Raw genomic sequence first — 12,630 nt, 5'->3', positions numbered from 1 at the left:
CTGGTCTGGGCCAGCACTGCCCATCGCATGCTGGTGGCTTTCCAGGGCTGCCCGAGTGCCAGGCCTCAGCCTCGCAGCCTCCTCCCCAGGGCAGAGGCTGGCGACCCTGGGCACCCGCAGAACCCCAGCCACAGGGCACTGCCATGGCTCCAAATGCTGGAGCCACCTAACCTCAGGAGGGGGACACAGCAACCTCAGGCCCTCACCACTGACCAGGGCCTTGCTTTGGACAAAAGGGAGAAGAAAGGATGAAAGAAGAAGAAACTTACTCTCATCTGATTTAACTCTTGGCTATTTTAAGACAAGTATTCATACGTTACTTTTGTAGTGAACGTTAATACAGATCAAAACGTGGGGGGGGGGGGGGATCAAGTCCCTCCTGCCTGACTGTCCACTGGGTGCTGCCCCTTCCTCTCCACCCCACCTCAACCCTCCGACTGGCCACTCGGGGGACTGGAGCCCCCATCTGGAGGCCATTCATTGACCTCCTTCCACAGACGGCCTGACCCTGGCTGCACTGGTCTGGAGCCTTGGATCTGCCTTTCTGCCCCCTGCCCAGCATGGTGGACAACCTCTCTCCCTCCGGCAGACTGGTCTTGCCTGGTGCCCACCCCCACTGCGTCCCCCAGCCCCCTCCAGCCCAGACCTCGATCTGTATGACATTTACTAGGGGACATCCCCGGGGACGGTGTCACTGACGGCACCATGTTTCTCTCCCATCTGGACTCAGCACAGCGTGAACAAACACGGCAAAGGCCCTTACAGAACCAAGGTGCCGGAAGCTGGGGGGATCCACACCTCCTTTATACCCAAGGAAACCTTGGCCCAGTTACAGAGGAGAGCAGGCCCAGGTCCTTCCATCCCACCGCCACGGGCCCTGAACCAGAGCCTAGGAGGCTGCCCGGAGCTCCGTCTCAGGAGACCTGGTGAGACGATGCTTGAATGAACTTGGGAACACGTTCCACGTGAGCACAGGAATCTGGGCAGGCAGGTGTCAGGCAGGGTAGCCCAGCTGGCCCTGGATACCACACCTCCTGCCCTGGAAACCACCTGTGGCCAGTGGGCAGCCGAGTGGGTTCGCAAGTGTCGCGGACCCACTCGGCACCCCCAGCACTGTACAAGGGAGGGCTGCCCGGCCCTGCCCCGTCCAGAGGCCAAGAGATCAGAGACCTGGCATTGGCCTTCAAGCTTTTACTGTCTTGTTTACAGGTGAGGAAACTGAGGCCCAGAGAGAGGGGCGAGGGCCTGGCAAGTCAAAGCAAGGCAGAGGCTGGCACCACCTTGAGCTTGTCCCGCAAAGCCAGCCCCTAGCCTCCCTGAGGCTGCCCACCCTGGGCTCTTCTACAGGTAACACCTGCCAACAGGTATGCAACTCACTTGCCCTGGGAAGGAAAACCCGCTTGTGTTCTCATCCCCCAAGCCCCTCCCCCCACCCTCATCCAGAGAGCAGGCTCAACTCAGAGGGGTTCAAAGGTCAAGAGTGGGAGGAGCTCACACAGAGGGCACTGACCTACCTCCTGGCGGCACTCAGGGCAGCCTTCTCACCTGCTTCTATAACACCTGGAGCCTTTACCCCAAGGAGGAAGGAAAACTGCTTTGGAAACCAGAAGGGAGAAGTCTACATACAAAGGAGTCTACATAAAAAATGTCTAGGAGAAGAAAATGGCAACCCACTCCAGCACTCTTGCCTGGGGAATCCCTTGGACAGAGGAGCTGGGCGGGCTACAGTCCATGTGGTCACAGAGTCGGACACGACTGAGCTACTGACACACACACAAAATTGAGGAGATACTTGGTGGCACAAGTGTATACTTTATCTATTCTCCCATCTCCTGCAGGAAGCAGGATAGGGCAGGCAGCACCAGGGGGCAGGATGGCTCACCCCCACCATCCCTTCTGGAAGTCTTGGGGCCTCAGTGCCTGCAACAGCTGGCCTTGGGCAAATAAAAGACTTAAGTGTTTTTTTTTTTTTTAAGTTTATATATTTCTAAAAATAGAAAACACAGAAAAGACCAATACTTCATTGGACGAGGGTGGTCAAGAGTGGCTTCCTGTAAGAGGCAGCTCACACTGGGCCCTGAAGATAAGGGGCAGGCCCAGGGGATACCCTCAACCCTTGCAGTGGCCCCGCCACAGAAGGCAGTCCCCTGCGGCTGCACACAGAGCAGAGGGCCCCTTTCCCTCTCCATCTCTGAGCACTGAAAGTGTTAGAGGAGTGACACCGCCCAGGAAGCAGCCTCAAAGCCAGGACCCAAGACGTTGCCCACCGCTCCATCAGCACTTCCTCTGCAGGACCCTTCCGACTGGTACAGATGCCGGTGGGGTGGCCATTCTCAGCTCCCAGGCTGACCCCGGCCCCTCCCTGATCACACTGATTCCTCAGGGCCCATCAGCCAGACACCTGAGTCCTGCAACATAATCAGTCCTGGGAGCAGGCAGGGGCTGCCAAGGCTGAGTCTCCTCCCTAAGGTGGCAGAGGAGAGCAAGACCCACCCCTAGCTCTGGGGGGGTCTCTGAACGGGACAGCCTGGGCTTGCTGCTGGCTCCAAGAGCCTGGCAGCCCGGGAGCTGAGGTGGACTCTTGGGGCTGCATTCCTAACAGGGGCCCCTGTCTTAGGACTGCCTTCTCACTGCCTTCCTCACGGTAGCGTTGAAACAGTAATGGTGAATACCCTATGTAGAGGAGGAAGCATCCCCATTCTAAACGGTGACACAGCAGTGACAGGCTGGCAGGTGACGTGGCGTGCGGTGGGCGTGCCTGAGAGGCCGGAGCCCCATTCCACAGGAGGAAGCCATGTTGCCACCCTGCACATGTCTGCCGGTCAGTGATACAGTTACCACCTTCTCACCACCTGCCTCGCTGCTACAGTGCTACCTTCAGGCTGCCCCTGCCCCGTTAGGTCAAGAGTTGGGGGCGGGGCCGTTCCTGGGGAAGTCACAAAGCGTTCTGTCCTGACGTCTCTCTAGAAGCTTTCGGCTCTGGGTCCTGACCCCCGCAGGGCTGCAGGGACAACAGGTGAAATGATGAAGGCAGTCCTGGGATGGGGGACTGGGGAGCCTCTGACGTACTAAGGAAGTGGAAGTGGGATTTTGGGAGGCTAGAGGTGCCCTAGGATAACCCAAAGCCTCAGATGGCCTCATCCAGCACCTACTACTCACTTTGAAAACTCTGCCGAACTAACCATTTCTACCAAAGCTCATCACAGAGCAAGGGGTGCTCAGAAGGCAGAACAGTGACCATCCCGCCTCGAGCCAGCAGCACAGCAAGATCCCTCGGGAGCTACCCGGCCCCGAGAGCTGGCCTCCGGCCTCCACCCTCTCAGGTGTCACTGGGCAGGGCTCTTGGCCAGCTCTACATCACCCTCGCCTGAAGCTCAAGAAAAAACATGGAAGTCCAAATCCTACACCCAGACACAGAATCCGTGCGGGGTATGGCCTGGGTATCCGGGCTTTAATTAATAGACTTTATTTGGGGGGACAGTTTCAGGTTTACAGAAAAACTGAGCAAAGGACACAAAAAATTAGTCATCAGGATGTGAAAAGCTCCCAGGAGACTCCAATACACCCAGGTGGGAACCCTGAGTAGCTCCACCCCGCATCCAGAGAACTAGAGACCTACCCTCCCCCCTACTCCATCACCCACTTGAGTTACAGCCAAGGGCCCGAAGAACACAGATTAATTCTCGGGGTCAACAAACCTCAGCTCTCAGTCTCAGCCTGGCTCCACCACTTGTTTTGCTGCAGCCCACAAGCTAGGAGTGGTGTTTACATTTTTTAATAGCTGGAAAAAATATCAGAAGAGTTGATGATGTGAAAATATTTACCATCCAGCTCATCAGAGAAAAGTCTGCTGACCCTGAACAAGGAGACTGCACCGTGGAGAGAGGCATGCCCCTTCAGGAGGGAGGCCCCTCTCGCACAGGCCAACCCGATTCCCCTCGTGTCTTCGGAGTCTAAGGAGAATGCAGGTGTGCTGCAGGCCGTCAGAGGCAAGCCTGCAGTGAGAAGGTTACGGACTTTTGAGCCCAACCTCCAGCTGGGTCTCTTCTCCTGGCTTGGTAACGTGTGTTTTCCCGAGGCGAGAGGAGAAGGACAGGCCAGCTGACCCTGCGCTCTTCCCAGCACATCCTGGGCTGTTCTGTCCACACAAGGCTGACTCAGACCCTCCTCCCTGACCTCAATGGTTTTCATTGATTCCTGTCCTGAAAATTTCCCCAAGTTTCACCACCTTTCTCTGCTACAAATCAAAACACAGTCTGTGTGGGAGTTGGTGCCGGCTGCTCCGGGCCCCCATATTCCTGGCCCACTGGAGCCCACGCCCACCTATGACAGAAGTGGGCAGAGTCCACCTGGAGCGATTTAAGAAGCTCTGCAAAGGCTTTCAGAGTAAAACCACCAACACCCACCATGGTCTGACGGATTTCCACCCAAAGGCAGACTCACAGTGCAAACCATTCCCTGTTTCTCTGAATTAATCGGACCACTCTTCAGCTCACACCCAGTAGAGGCAGCAGCCCCAGAGGAGGGAGCTGGGGACAGAGCGCTGGCGTGTGAAGCGTGAAAGGAGGCTCCGGCACTCTGCCCTGGGCACAAGGAGGCCAGGAGGGGTGCAAAGGGGAGGGGCCTTGAACAACAAGAACCACAGCTAGAGCTTTCCGGAAGGGGCGCAGATGACAGCTCAAGCTGGAGACACTGATGCCAGGGTGGGGACCTCAGCTCTGGCACCAAGACCAGAGTCTTCTGGGGGCACCCTCTCCCCCAGCCCAGATCAGAGCCACCCCCGGCCCCTCCCGCAGCTCTAGAGCCCAGCGGAGGAGCCCAGGCACCGGGAAGACAGGGAGGAACCCGAACTATTTTTTCCAGAGCAAGGGCCTGCCCTAGTCCGGCCGGGGGTGGGGACGGGAAGGGGAAGAGTGAGGGGGGCCGAGCCCAGGGCACAACGACGTTAGTTCTGCTCCAGAGGCTCCAGATTAAACAGCTCCAGGCAGGAAGCCCGCCTTCTCCCAGATTGGTCAGGAAGTCGTGATGCAAGTTTGCGCTTTTTTTTTTTTTTTAACACGAAAGAGAAAAAGAGATTCGTGCCCCACTCACCGACACCCCAGCCCCTCCCATGAGGGCCCACATTCCTCCCCCTGTCCCCGTGTCCCTATCCCCAGCGCCGCGGGCCGAGGCACCCGCCGCCCTCTCCGGGGGGCGCTCGCCGCCGGCCTTCGTGGGCGCCAGAGTGCCATCTGCCCGCCACCCCGCCGCCGCCGCCCTCCCAGCCTGGCGCTCGGACGGGGCCCCGGCCTTCCCGGCGGGCCCGGCGCTCTCATGCTTCTGGAATGCGGGCGCCCAGGGCCGTGCGTCCCGGGGAATCTCCGCGCCCGCCCGCGCACCATCCTTGGCCCGACCATTCTCGCCGGGTGGCCCGGCCGGAATGCCGGGAGCGGGGACGCAGACCCTGTCCCAGTCCAGAGCCCTCCACGCACGCCCCCACTCACCGGCCAGAAGCGCGAAGGGCAGCAGCAGCCAGTACAGGACGGCGCCGAGCACGTGCGGCTCCATGCCCGAGGGGCCCGGGGGCCGGCCAGGGTCTCTCGGCCGGCGCGGCGCTAAGGGGCGGTGCCGGGGAGCCCCGGCCGGCGCATGGCGCACAGGGCGGGTGGCCGCACGTGCCGCGCGCTGCGGCCAGGACCCCGGCTGGTCAGCAGGGACCTGAGCGCCTCCGCTTCCTCCTGCTCCTTCTCCCAGGGCCGGGGTCCGCAGCGCCCCGCCGGTGCCGACGGCCGGGGTCCGCGCTCGCTCCGGTGTCAGCCCTGCCCCGTAGCGAAGCGCCGCGCGCGGCTCGCGACTCTCTCGGCGGCTCGCGACTCTCTCGGCGGCTCGCGGAGGCCGAGCAGGGCGGGACGCGGCTCGGCGGCTCCCTCCTCCCTCGGCCAGCCCGTGGGCCTTTATAAGCTCGGCCTCCGCCCTCCCGGCGTGCCCGCCCCCGCGCCTCCCCGACTGCCCGGCGCGCCCCGGCACCCCCTCTGCGGCTCCACGCGGCCCGCGCCCGGTACTGGCCCTCACGGTACGGGGTGGCCAGTAGGGGCCGGAGACCCCCGCTCGGCGCACTTCCCTAGAAGATCCCCCACCCTCAGTAGCCTTGGCGGGGCCTTTCGGAGTCGCGTGGGTGCGGGCGGGGACAGCTTCCTCCCCGGCCGTCGCAGCCAGGAGCTCTCGGTAAAGGTGCCCTAGCCCCGGGCTTCTCGGACAGCACCCCACTCACAAGTGCGCCCCGCGTGGCAGGAGCAGCCGAAACCTTGCTCCCCCGGCCCGCAGCGCCCCCTGGGACCGTGGAGTGGCTCGGAGGCTTCCACCGGCGCCTCCGCCTGCCACCAGCACCACCACGGGCCCTGCCGTAGGAAGGAAATGAGAACTTCCCTTGGGTCAACAGGCCAGGGTCTGAATCCAGGCTGCACTGGGCACTTCACTTGGCCACCCCAGTTTGGCCTTCTCTACCTTGAGTTGGGCTGGGAAAGGAGAAAAAAAGAGCCGCCCAGTGTGCAAGGCAGAGCGCACGGAGGTGGCAGGACTCAGGGCCCAAGGACACCTGAGGCAGCTGGCGCTGCCTGACCAGCTCCAACACAGGCCCAGACCCTCCCACTCTTCAAGTCAGAAACTTTCAGTGGACTTTCACGAAAGCTAGGATTTCAGTGCTGATCGTGTTTCTCCTTGCCTCTCTGCTTGCTCGTTCCTGGAGTCATGTCTGACCCCGGACTTTTTCTGGACCCCTTGAGACTTTAGCTTCAGGGTTCCTCCCCAGGTCAGAACCCAGAGGAGTCTGGGGACATGGGGTTGAGCTAACTGAGAGGCCCAGGACTGCCTGTAAATGCTACCTATTCCCAGCCTCTAGAGATGGCTGGAACCTGGCCACTGGAGCCGTCCCTTCGCAAGGACGTGGCCAGAGTCTCTGAGCAGCACCAGCATCAACAGAGAAAACTGCAGGACAGCCCACAGCGGCTCCCCTGGGTGCCGGCCTTCTGCCCAGGAGGCCACCTGCCTCTCCAAGCCTCAGGGGACATCCGTGAGATGGGGTGGGGGCTCAGCTGCAAAACTGTGAAGACGTCAGACAAAGCCATGTAAAAGTGATGTGAAGTGACACACCCCCCTGAGGGGTCACCATCAGTCCCCTAGGTGACCTTCCATCATCCTTCTTTCCTGGGGTATGGGCTGGAGAGAAGGGGGCAGAGGGAGTGGGGCTCACCCAGAGAAATGGGCAGAACAGACTCAGCATCAGGGTCAGGGCTCCCCGAGCCCTGTCCTCTGCCTGGCCTGCCCTTGGCATGACTGGGGCAGCCGAGGGCCCCTCTCAGGACACGGGACACAGGGCCTTGTCTGCATAAACAGTTTAAATGCAAAAACAACAAAAAGCTTAAAAATCACTTCTTAAGCTGAGTCCGTCTAAGGCCTGGGGTACAAGGTTCTAGACTCTGTCCCAAGAGCAAAGCCTGAGAGAGAAGCAGGAGGACTCAGAAAATGAAGACGAGGGGAGGAGAGCCCCGGGCGAGCAAGCCCCCAGACCCACCATGGCTTCAGGGACCTGGCTCACAGCGCTTCCCACCTTCCAGTCCGGCTCCAGAACAGAGCGAGAACTCTCCCTGCAAAGGAGCACAAGGTATGCTTCCAAGAATTGTGAGCAGCATGATTGGAAAAAAACTAACTGTTCTGGCCAAGTTAGGAGCCCTTAAAGAAATCACAGTATATCCTGCAGTGGAGGCTTCAAAGCAGTTAGAGACCCAAGCAACTCTCTGTGTATCAATATGGAACAATTCCTAAGATACAGTGTTACAACTGGGGAAAGTAGCCCCCTTGGATCCAGCCTGCCACAGATATTCCACTCTCTGGGAGGCACACAAGCCTTAACCAAGCTTTGGGGGATACTATCAGATAGGAGGAACAGCGGAGAAGGCAATGGCACCCCACTCCAATACTCTTGCCTGGAAAAATCCCATGGACCGAGGAGCCTGGTAGGCTGCAGTCCATGGGGACGCTAAGAGTCGGACACGACTGAGCGACTTCCCTTTCACTTTTCACTTTCATGCGTTGGAGGAGGAAATGGCAACCCACTCCAGTGTTCTTGCCTGGAGAATCCCAGGGACAGGGGAGCCTGGTGGGCTGCCGTCTATGGGGTCGCACAGAGTCGGACACGACTGAAGCGACTTAGCAGCAGCAGCAGCAGCAGGAACAAAGGTCGCTGAAATGCCCTTTTACGTTTTGGGTTTTTTTTTTTTTGGCTGCACACATGTATCATCTATTCACATAATAAATTCTATATGAGCACAGTGGGGACAGATCCTCAGCAGAAGAACTTCCCCACCTGCCAACTTGCCAAGTATCAGGTGGGGGGAATCCTGGCTGTTCAGTAACACAGATTCTAATCCTTTGCAGAGGAGGACACAGGGGCCTGACAGGGGGACGTCTGCTGCCAAAGGCCACGCCAGGCCTTGAGGGTTCCTGATTCCAAGTCCAAAGCCATTTCTGCCCCACCACCCCATGGCTTGGCGTCCTACCACATTTGTTAATTAAAACAGAAATTTAACCACTATGGAGAACAGTATTAAGGTTCCTTAAAATCTAAAAATAGAGCTACCATATGATCTAGCAATCTCACTCTCGGGCGTATGTCCAGAGAAAACCACAATTCAAAAAGACACAGGCACCCCAATGTTCACTGCAGCGCTATTCACAACAGCCAAGACATGGAAGCAACCTAAGCGTCCATCAACAGAGAAATGGATAAAGAAGATGTGGTCCACATATACAGTGGAATACTACTCAGCCATAAAAAGAGTGAAATAATGCCATTTGCAGCAACATGAATGGACCTAGAGATTATCATACTAAGACAGAAAAAGATAAATATCATATGCTGCTAAGCTGCTAAGTCGCTTCAGTCATGTCCGACTCTGTGCGACCTCAGAGACGGCAGCCCACCAGGCTCCCCTGTCCCTGGGATTCTCCAGGCAAGAACACTGGAGTGGGTTGCCATTTCCTTCTCCAATGTATGAAAGTGAAAAGTGAAAGTCAAGTCACTCAGTCGTGTCCGACTCTTATCGACCCCATGGACTGCAGCCTACCAGGCTCCTCCGTCCATGGGATTTTCCAGGCAAGAGTACTGGAGTGGGGTGCCATTGCCTTCTCCGAAATATCATATGGTATCACTTAAAAAATACAAGTGAACTTATTTAAATAAGTTACAACTTATTTACTTATTTAAAAAGACTATTTGAAGAAACAGACTCACAGACTTTGAAAACAAACTCACGGTTACCAAAGGGGAAACAAGAGTAGGGGGGATAAATTTGAGGAGTTTGGGATTAATGTATACACACTGCTGTATGTAAAACAGATAAACAACAGGGACCAACTGTACGGGAGAGGGAACTCTACTCAAAATTCTGTAATAACCTATATGGGAAAAGAACATGGAAAAGAATGGGTATATGTATGTACAACTGGCAACTGTACACCTGAAACTAACACAACATTGTAAATCAACTACACTTCAACATAAAATAAAAATTAAATTACAAAAATAGTACTTTAGTCGTGGAAGAGCAGGAACTGTCAGGTCCCCCACGGAGAGAGGAAGGGCCAGGGCAAGAGCGTCATCAGAGGGGATTTCATCATTCAGGCCTAACTTTTCCCCAAGGAGATCACAGTTATCCTTACCTGTCTCTATACTTACAAATTATTTCTGAAAGAACCCAGATACTCATGAACAGATGAATGAGTAAAGCAAATGTGATCCCTCCACACAATGAAACATTATTTGGCCATAAAAAGGAAAGTCCTATTGCTACTACAACCTGGATGAACTCTGGGAACATTCTGCTCAGTGAAAGAAGTCAGATACAAACGGACAAGTATTACACAGTCCCACTTAGATTTAAAATAGACAAATTCATAAAAGCAGAAGCTAGATTAAGGGTTCCTGGGGCTGAGAGGAGGAGGGAGTGGGGAGTTATTACTTAACAGGTATGGGTCTTCCTTTTGGGATGATGAGGAAGTTCAGGAAATAGTGGTGGTAATTACACAACAACGTGAACGTACTTAATGCCACTCAATTGCATGCTTAAAAATGGTTAAAATAATTCATCTTGTATTATGGATTTTTCCCACTTTAAAAAATTAATGTGGGGGATTTGCATGTAGCTAAGGTTTCCCTGTAGCCTACACCAGGAGCCTCCCTGCTGCTGCTGTTGCTAAGTCACTTCAGTCGTGTCTGACTCTGTGTGACCCCATAGACGTGACCCCATAGACGGCAGCCCACCAGGCTCCCCCGTCCCTGGGATTCTCCAGGCAAGAACACTGGAGTGGGTTGCCACTTCCTTCTCCAATGCATGAAAGTGAAAAGTGAAAGTGAAGTCGCTCAGTCATGTTCGATTCTTAGTGACCCCATGGACTGCAGCCTACCAGGCTCCTCTGCCTCCCCAGGCAAGAGTGTTGAGTAGGGTGCCATTGCCTTCTCCAAGGAGCCTCCCTAGAGGCTACCAAGTTGTCTGTTTCTTCCGGATGCTGTCTTCCTGATTCCCGCCCAGAGACTTGATGAGATTGGGGATTATTTTTTAATTTCCCTGAGTACATTCCCACTGAGTCTCCCCAGACCCCCTTTCCTGGAAACAAGACCAGGAATCAATCCAGCAGAGAATAAGCCCAAGTCGTGCTCCTGTCAGTGGATCTCAGGCCAGGCTCCTTCTACAGGACACGTCCCCCCAGAGCCCCCTCCCATCCAGCTGCCCATGAAGGCCTAGCCCTTGGCCCTGTCCCTGCTCAGGACGTGACTGGACCAGAGTCAACACTGGTGCTTGGTTCTGCACTCAATGCTCCCAGCTGGTCTGGAATCTGCCCGCTGACCGCACGGGCCAGCTGAGTCCAGAGGCTGGAAATCGGCGCCTACAACACAGAAACATGCCTATGGGGCCTGTGGCCGCAAGCTCTTCACGAGCCATCACCAGGAATGGCGTGGGCACTAAACCCACACTGTGGGAAAGGTGGCCTGCTGAGTAACTGAGTTTTCCATGTGAAGCCAACGTTCAGAAGTTGGTCAGTGGTTTCCCTACCCCCATCTCAGCAGCCAAACAGGACTCCAGCTGGACAGGATGACAGAGGGACCAGGCCAGAATGGCCTTGTGGTGCTGATGGCCCGGTCCCAGGCGGCAGATACTTCCCAGCTGCAGCAACAAACCGGGCCAGCGCCCAGTATCCTGTGGCTGACAGGCCAACAGGGACAGTAGGCTGAGGGGCCTCACAGAGGTGACGGGCACGGCTGAGACTCATGGCTCTGCCCAGCCCCCCGCTCTGCCTGGGAGGGCGGTGGAGGGAGACTATGCCCACAGCAGGGGGCACTGGCAAAGGAGAGGGGGTGGCCAGGGGCGGAGACAAGGCTGAAGCACAGCCCTCCACGTGAACTGGGGTCATTTCCACCATCCCCGTGAACTGGGGTCGTTTCCGCCATCAGATATTTCTTGGGATTATGAGGGTAGGGATGCTGTGAAAAATGTCCAGCACTAAACTTGCACAAAGCAGGTGAATGAGGGAACAGAGGAGGCAGGTGACTGTGGGCAAGAGTGAGATGGCCTGTCACCCCTTCATCGATTAGCGCCTGGGGGCCTGGAGTCAACATTTCACCTGTGGTTCTAAAGAAAACTGGGGACTCCCTGGTGGTCCAATGGCTAAGAGTCCATGCTCCCAATGCAGGGGGCCCGTATTCAATTCTGGTCTGGGAACTAGATCCCACATGTCCCAACTAAAGATTCCACAGGTCACAACTAAGACCTGGCACAGCTGAATAAATAAATAAATCTTTAAAAAGAGAGTAACACATGTGTTTGTTTCTAACACCTGAAGAAACTGAGCTCAGAGAAGGGGTTGCCAGGCCCAAGGACAGTCCAAACTGACCTGCCCCTCTGCCGGGTCCCAGATGTAGCAGAGGCTTGGGCTGGCTTTGAGGACTCCAGGGCCTCTCTGAGCAGAGGACCCCTGCCCCCTCAGATCCCACTCAGGCTACGCCGAGTAAGGCGTGACATGCAGACGGCAGTGTCTCTCATCACTTCTGCATCTTCTTCACCTTGGTTTTTGGGGAGATGGTGGTGTTCTGAGCTCCCATTGCCCCAGCAATATGCTGAAGGAACCCAGGGCAGACCACCAGGGTGTCCCAGGGCAGCTCCCCCCACCCCTGGGCAGAGCAGCAGGCAGATGCTGCCCAGGATGCAGCAGCCTCAGCGACCAGGCACTCCAACCCAAGCCTGGCAGGACAAGGTGGACATCACCAGGTGAGCAGGTCAGCTCGTGGTCCTGCTGGGTCACACTCACCCCTCCTCCCTTCCGACACTGTCCGATCTCAGTAGCCAGCCTGCCGCAGCCTCCTCCAGGCCTCTCACCCCACAACATCCTCTGCACGGCAGTGGACTGGTCTATTGTTAACACGGATCTGCCTGCCACTTTCCTCCCCACCAGCCTTGGAGAAAGTTCAAACTTGATCACAGTATTCTGCGTCCTCTGTGGGCTGGTGGTCACACCTGCCCTGGCCACACTGTCCGTCCTGCCTTCAACTCCCGAAGTCGAGGGCTGGGCCCTCCTTATCCAGTCCTTGGATGTGCCAGC

General features: G+C 56.6%; 1 protein-coding gene across 4 annotated transcripts in view; it reads right to left on the bottom strand.

The window, feature by feature from the left end:
- PIEZO1 (piezo type mechanosensitive ion channel component 1 (Er blood group)) overlaps positions 1–6,235 on the bottom strand; it is a 56,532-nt gene extending 50,297 nt beyond the window's left edge. For all 4 annotated transcript variants that reach the window (XM_070388560.1, XM_070388561.1, XM_070388562.1 and 1 more), the window contains exon 1: positions 5,484–6,235. In XM_070388560.1, the coding sequence (XP_070244661.1) occupies positions 5,484–5,547 (64 nt within the window). In that variant the 5' untranslated portion in view covers positions 5,548–6,235. The remainder of the gene's footprint in view (positions 1–5,483) is intronic.
- Positions 6,236–12,630: the final 6,395 nt, after the last annotated feature.

The sequence above is a fragment of the Bos mutus genome, chromosome 18 (assembly GCF_027580195.1).
Source record: "Bos mutus isolate GX-2022 chromosome 18, NWIPB_WYAK_1.1, whole genome shotgun sequence".
NCBI classification, from domain to species: Eukaryota; Metazoa; Chordata; class Mammalia; order Artiodactyla; family Bovidae; genus Bos; species Bos mutus.
The sequence above is the reverse complement of the archived record's forward strand: the minus strand, read 5'-3'. Positions and strand labels throughout refer to the sequence as shown.